Here is a 7598-nt window from a genome sequence, read left to right on the forward strand (position 1 = left end):
TCTCTAAATTTTTGATGCATGATTAAATTTCATCGCAGTTTATGGGACGATTTAGTACAACTGAGGCATTTGCAGCACCAGTCTTTTGCGTCAAATGTTCATTAATGCAAGCACCACCATTTCCAACGGCTCAATCTCAGAAAGTGATTGAAAATGTCCACAGAAATTAGCAAGTGCTATTGGAAATTTACCGTTTTTTTTTTTTTTTTTTTTTATTATCCTCCAGTATGGTCTCGAGTCTTTGTTTTTATTTTCTTTCATCTGCTTGATTATGGACATTTCATCTTCATTTCTAACCCTTCGAGTGGTGAGTGACAGGAAATGTTGCGGGTGAATGATTGTCCTTGCGCCACCAGTACACCAAGGCCATATATATATATATATATATATATATATATATATATATATATATATATATATATATATATATATATATATATATATATATATATATATATATATATATATATATATATATATATTACCAGTTCCCGGTGTGATGGTCCTCCCATGTGTGTGTGTGTGTGTGTGTGTGTGTGTGTGTGTGTGTGTGTGTGTGTGTGTGTGTGCGTGTGTAACGTCCTGTCACCACACGGCGTGTTCCTATTGGTCGCAGTGCTTGGAGTGACAGCTTGGAGTTAGTGGCAGGGCTCAGGCGCACCTCAGGACCCTCCCACTTAAAGTTAAATATCGATGGTGCGGACTGTCTGCGAGCAGTGCAGTAGTAAGAGAGCTACCATGCTGCCCCTCAACAAAGAGTGTGCCAAGGAAGAGATGCACCTGCGCTGCGTGTCTCGCGCACCAGTGGCTCAGCTGGGTGTGTCCCGCCTGGCACTCAGCGTGTCTCAGCGCAGGTGGTTCCGAGCCAAGCTACACGTGATCGCTGACGTCAACTTCAGAATGGCGGACTGGAAGCTGACGGACAGCGGACTGTATGAGAACGTTAGCGAGTATCAAGTAGTCAAAACTGATAAGTTGAGGAAGCTCGCTGACCACCGGTCTGTGAAGCTAAAGCTAAAGGCATGGGGCGTCAGGAGGAAGGAGAAAACGGTGCTGTGTGAGAATATCGGCGACCTCCTGGTGCAACAGGCGTCCCTCCCTGCCCACCTTGAGCTGCAGGTTGAAAACACGTCGGTGAGTTCCCTGCTGGGCTCGGTGAGGCTGCAGCGACACTGCCACACCACCGAGGAGGAGCTTGCGGCGGCGCCAGGAGACAGTGAAGACCAGCAAGCAGAGGGTGCCGCGCTGAAGGCACACACTCCTCCCGAACAACCAGAGGGTGAAGTTGATGAGGCGACGGGGAATGGCGACAATCAAGATGAAATGGGCAGCGGAAAGGACGAGATTGTCGATGTGCGCGGAAAAGATGAGGAAGCAGAGGTGATCAGCATATGCTGTGAGGAAGCTAATGAGGCGGTGGGGATCTCGGCCCACGAAGCACGTGCAGCGTGTGTGGCCGCGCCCGTGATGACCAATGTCGCATCTGTGTCCGGGTTGTACATGCGCTGTGTGTCCCGCGCACCCATGCCGCAGCTGGGTCTGTCTCGCCTCAGGCTCAGCGTGGCTCAGCGCCGCTGTTTCCGTGCAAAGCGACACGTGATCGCTGACATCAAATTTAGTAAGGCTGGCTGGAAGTCAACGGACGCCGAAGCGTTTGAAAATGTTAGTGAGTGCAGGCTGGTAAGTTTGGACGAGTTGAGGAAGCTGCCTGACAGCCTGCCGGTGGAGCTGAAGGGATGGAACGCCTGGACGAAAGACCGAAAGGAAAGGAAGGTAATTTATGACAGCATCCGCGATCTCCTGCTGGAGCTGCAGTCCTTCCCTGCCCACCTTCAGCTGCAGGTTGTCTCCAGTTCCTTAAGTAAACAGCTGTGCTCGGTGAAGCTGCAGGAGGATAGCCAGGCCAGCAGGCAGCATGAAGATAGCCAGACCGGCAGGCAGTGGGAAGACAGCGAGGCCAGCAAGCAGCGTGATGACAGCGAGGCCAGCAGGAAGCGTGAAGACAGTGAGGCCAGCAGGCAGCCTGAAGACAGCCAGGTAGGCAGGACGGTGCTTGCTTATCTACAAGCAGAGCGAAGACAAAGAACACGTAAGAGTGAAGGTGGAGGCACAAAAGGCTGGGGACGGAGCAGAAGACTTTTGCGAAAGTAGCTTCGTGACTCTGGCAGACAAGACCACAGGCCACATTTTGAGTCTGCCTGCCCACGACACGTCGGAGGCGGCGGGCAGGCGGCGAGATCCTGGGACTTGCACGAGTGAGGACAATCCGCTGAGTGAATTTACACGAGGATTACAATGCGAGGAATGCGAGACGGAGGAAAAGCAAGACGAGATACATGAAGCATGTGAAGAAAAAGCACACGCGATCAACACACGCTGCGAACAAGGATTACCCACCGAGAAATATGAGAATGAGGAAGAAATAGAAGACGAGATGTACGAAGAAAGGGAAGAGAAAGCAGACGCGAACAACAGACAGTGGGAATACATTGAAGGATTACACACTGACAAATGTGATTATCAGCAAGAAGCAGAAGACGAGATGTACAAAGAATATGAAGAGAAATATTTTGATGGTCTGAGTGAGCACTGGCAAGACGAAATGGAAGACGAGGCGCAGGGATGGACAGTTATGGGGAAGGAACAACTCAAGACGAGGGACAGAGCATGGAGTGAAAAACAGCGGGAGGGAGATGCGAGGCAGATCCGGTTGTCGTCACTGAAAGAATGGCTACTGGAAGGTCTGTGCCTCGTTATCTTCCTTGTGAAGTTCACCGTGAATTACTTCTCTATTTTAATCACCAAGGGGAGAGTTGAAACCAGTGAGCGTGAGCGTGGAGATGCCATGGAGGAGGAGGCTGAGGAAGCGACGAAGGATGAAAGTGGAAATGACACAGAAGAGAAGAAAGATGGTGAAGCGATGGAGGATGAAAATCAAGATATGAAGGAGGAGGAAGCGAACAAAGGGATGGAGACTGACCATGGAGATGACACAGAGCAGAAGGAAGAGGAGGAATGCAAGAGGCGTGAACTGTCAACGGATGAGGAAGAGAACGACAAAATAAGAGATGAGGAAAGAGAGAAAAGGCTGCAGGACGGTGAAGGGAGAGCGAAGAGCTTGGAGAGTGGGCGAGAGAGTTGGCCAGGGTGGGCGCGGCGCCACGCCCTCCGCGCCGTGCTACTCATTGCAGTGGTCGCTGTGTTTTGTTTGGTCATGGACACGATTGTCCCTAACTCGCCAGAAGACGATGAGTCATTGGCGGTGGTGATGGCGGGCGGTGCTGTGTCTTGGGCGATCGAGAAGAACGTGTTGGATGAGATGCAGCGGGTGGAAGACAAGATGCAGGGATGGACACAAGTGGCAACAGAAGAGCTGAAGACGAAGAGTAGTGCGTGGAGTGAAGGAGGGCTGCAGTGGGGGGAAGGCTGGAGGGAGGACTGGTTGGCTTGCCTAAAGAAATGGTTGTTTGGGGGCCTGGTCCTCCTTATCTTCCTGGCCCAGGTGTTCTTGATTGATTTCTATGTGGTGACCCCCTGGAGGGAACCTGACGAAGCTGTGGAGAAAGGACATGGAGGTGGTACGCAGGAGGAAGAGGAGGAGGAGAAGGAAAATGAGGAAGAGGGCGAGGGGAAAGAAAAGACAAGGAAGAATGGAATGAAGAGGAGGAAGAGGAGGATGAATATGAGGAATATGAAGAAACAGACGATGAAGAAAGCGATAATGACGGAACCTCAGCGGGTGAAGAAGAGGGTAATATAACGAGCGGAGAGGAAGGAAAGGAGGGCTCGCCTGGCAGGAGAGCAACACTCAATCACCCTCCCCCGTCGGTTCATAAATAAAAATAAGACAAAGCATGACGGAAACAAATTAACACATGACAAGAAATGAACAGCCAGTGCAGAATAAAGCGAGGAGTGAGGTAAAGGAACTTGTGGAAAGCAAATCAACGTAGTGAAGAGTTTTGATGTAGAAGACACTGTGTGAGAGAGAAAGAAGACATAGAAACTTGCCAACATAAATCAAATCATGACAGCAAAAAAAAAAAAAAAATTAAAATAAATAAATTAAATAAATAAAAATAAAGTAGATAAATAAAAAGAAAGAAAAAATAAATAAATAACAGTAGATAAAATAAAATAAAGTACATAAAATTACGGAAATAGATAAATAAAAATAAATAAAATCTATAATAAATAAAATCAATAAAAAATACAATAAAATTTTTTCTAAAAACTCAAAAGATAGAAGAGCAATACGTCCAAGATGCGGACACGAAAGTTAATCATAACAACAACAACAACAACAACAACAACAACAACAAAATAAATAAGAAAGAAAGAAAGAAAGAAATTAAGTAAACGAGATGGCTCACATACTCGTAAGATGGCAGAGCAATACTAGGACAAGTCAGACACACAATTCAATGCACAGAGAGGCAGACGAGGGGGGAGGGTCTCTGCCAATCCCTGGTCGTGTTCCCGGACTGTAGAACTCTAACGCTAAATGATGAGAGTTGTCCAGGCCACCAGACTCTCCCGCCCTGTGTGACGCTCGCCGCTAGTACCAGCACTGCTCAACTTAAAGAGTCTTCTTCTTCTTCTTCTTCTTCTTTTTCTTCTTCTTCTTCTTCTTTCTTTTTTTCTTCATCATCATGATCTTTCTTCTTCTTCTTCTTCTTCTTCTTCGTCGTCGTCGTCTTTTCTTCCTTTTTTTTTCTTCTTGTTTTTGTTCTTGTTTTTGTTCTTGTTCTTGTTCTTCTTTTTTTCTTCTCCTCCTTCTTCTTCTTCTTCGTCGTCGTCGTCGTTGTCGTCTTCTTTATTTTCTTTTTCTTTTCTTCTTCTTCTTCTTTTCTTCTTCTTCTTCTTCTTTCTTCTTCTTTTCTTCTTCTTCTTCTTGTTTCTTCTTGTTCTTGTTCCTGTTCTTATTCTCCTTGTTCTCCTTCTCCTTTTTTCATGTTCTTTTTCATCTTGTTCTTGTTTTCGTTCTTTTTTTCTTCGCCGTCTCCCTGGGGTGAAGGTCTGCTCCAGGTACGAGGTTCCTCCAGTTGTTTCTGTCCCTTGCATCTGTCACTCTCAACCTCTGCAGTTCTTCCACAATTCCGTCTCTGCATCTCACTCGTTGTCTTTCCTTTGACCTTTTTCCTTCAAATGGCTTTCTTCCGGCTGTTTTAATCGGTTCCTGGTCTTCTCTTCTTACTACGTCCCAAACTATCTCATTTTTTTTCATCTTATCACTTCCGTAATGCATTCCGCTCTTGCTCTCCTATTCACTTCTTCATTTCGTGGACGTCCTCTGAGCGACACACCCATGATCCACCTCAACATTCTCATCTCTGTTCTTCTCAACTTCCTCTCTTTTGTTTCCTTTAGTGTCCTTGTTTCTCTTTCATATATCATTACCGGTCTTATCATTGATTTATACACCTTTACCTTTAGTCTCTTTGACATTCTCTTATTAGAAACCACTTCAGAAACTTCTCTCCACTTCCTCCATCATGATTTTATTCTCTACACGACTTCTATCTCACATTGACTTTCCTTAGTCAACGTTGATCCCAGTTAATTGAATTTCTCCACCTGCTGTATTCCTTCACCCATCACATCTCTCACCTGCACATTGCTCCTCACTCTGCCACGCACCAACACTTCCAGCGTCTGTGCATTTACTTCTAACCTCTTGAGTGTCTGCTACGGTCACTAGGTCACCTGCAAACACCAACTCCCACTTCTCTCCATCTCTGATCTCCGCTGTCACCACATCCATCACCACCACAAACACCAATGGGCTGAGTGCTGACCCCTGATGCAGTTCCACCTCCACACCAAACTCCTCTGTCTCTCCACCGTTTATCCTGACCGCTGTTCCTGCTCCTCTGTACATCTCCATCACCATTCTCTATTACGCTCTTCGTTCTCAAGCCCCAGTACACCACATCCCTTGGAACACGGTCATTCGCCTTCTCCCAGTCTGTATGTGTACAATACATATTCATATTTCCCTTCGAACACTTTTCCTGCAGTTGTCTAGCAGTGAATATTGTATATTTGCCTAAGTATAGGAGGTACATGCATTTATCTAAGCCCATTAAGTCATCAGCAACCACACTCTCTCTCTCTCTCTCTCTCTCTCTCTCTCTCTCTCTGCAAATTTCCCATTAATTTACGTGTTAAGTAAGTACCGTGTCGCCTTGATTTCCCTGCCGTGGTGTTCACGGCCTGACAGTGACGCGTGCGTTGTGATAGCAAAAACACTGGTCTTCCTTGCCACCCAGAAGAAAAATATCCAAATAAAATCGGTTCTCTCATTCATTCATATAATTACACTACCATCGATACATCTGGTCAATAATAATAAACTTACACACACGCACACACACACACACAGACACACACACACACACACAAGGATAACAATAAACTTACTTAATTGTACTTCATCATCTTGCCTCTAGGATGAATACATTAAGGAATGGGAAGTGGTCAGTTCAGTACGTCCTGCTCAGAGAAGCCACACTTCCCTTCCTCACATCTGAAACAAAGTGCAAAATAAGAATAAGTAGAAGTAGGCAGGAATGTTTTATGCAGAGACTGCCACGTGCAGACCTGACACCTTGCAGCTTCCTTTATGTTCTTATGTCACTTCTACTACTACTACTACTACTACTACTACTACTACTGCTGCTGCTGCTGCTGCTGCTGCTGCTACTACAACCACCCTTTCCACTACTACTACTACTACTACTACTACTACTACTAGTACTACTGATATTACTACTACTACTACTACTACTACTACTACTACTACTACTACTACTACTACTATTGCTGCTGCTGCTGCTGCTATTACTGCTACTGCTTTTTTTTTTTATGTAGGAAGGACACTGGCCAAGGGCAACAAAAATCCAATAAAAAAAATATGCCCACTGAAATGGCAGTCCCATAAAAGGGTCAAAGCAGTGGTCAAAAACTGATGAATAAGTGTCTTGAAACCTCCCTCTTGAAGGAATTCAAGTCATAGGAAGGTGGAAATACATAAGCAGGCAGGGAGTTCCAGAGTTTACCAGAGAAAGGGATGAATGATTGAGAATACTGGTTAACTCTTGCGTTAGAGAGGTGGACAGAATAGGGGTGAGAGAAAGAAGAAAATCTTGTGCAGCGAGGCCGCGATAGGCAGGAATTTTAAGCAATAGGACAGTAGTTTGAGGGATTAGAACGGTCACCCTTTTTAGGAACAGGTTGAATGTAGGCAAACTTCCAGCAAGAAGGAAAGGTAGATGTTGACAGACAGAGCTGAAAGAGTTTGACTAGGCAAGGTGCAAGCCAGGAGGCACAGTTTCGGAGAACAATAGGAGGGACCCCATCAGGTCCATAAGCCTTCCGAGGGTTTAGGCCAGCGAGGGCATGGAAAACATCATTGCGAAGAATTTTAATACGTGGCATGAAGTAGTCAGAGGGTGAAGGAGAGGGAGGAACAAGCCCAGAATCGTCCAAGGTAGAGTTTTTAGCAAAGGTTTGAGCGAAGAGTTCAGCTTTAGAAATAGATGTGATAGCAGTGGTGCCATCTGGTTGAAATAGAGGAGGAAATGAAGAAGAAGCAA

The 7598-nt window shown here is 45.9% G+C and overlaps 1 protein-coding gene across 1 annotated transcript; it reads right to left on the reverse strand.

Moving 5' to 3' along the window:
• Positions 1-5590: 5590 nt before the first annotated feature.
• LOC135089387 (uncharacterized) lies at positions 5591-5893 on the reverse strand. The gene has a single exon (XM_063984950.1). It carries the CDS (start codon positions 5891-5893, stop codon positions 5591-5593), a length of 303 nt encoding a protein of 100 aa, XP_063841020.1.
• Positions 5894-7598: the final 1705 nt, after the last annotated feature.

This window comes from Scylla paramamosain, chromosome 32 (assembly GCF_035594125.1).
Source record: "Scylla paramamosain isolate STU-SP2022 chromosome 32, ASM3559412v1, whole genome shotgun sequence".
Lineage (NCBI taxonomy): Eukaryota > Metazoa > Arthropoda > Malacostraca > Decapoda > Portunidae > Scylla > Scylla paramamosain.

Coding starts and splice junctions, on each gene's coding strand:
- LOC135089387 (XM_063984950.1), bottom strand. CDS start 5,893: ATGGTGATGGAGATGTACAGAGGAGCAGGAACAGCGGTCAGGATAAAC.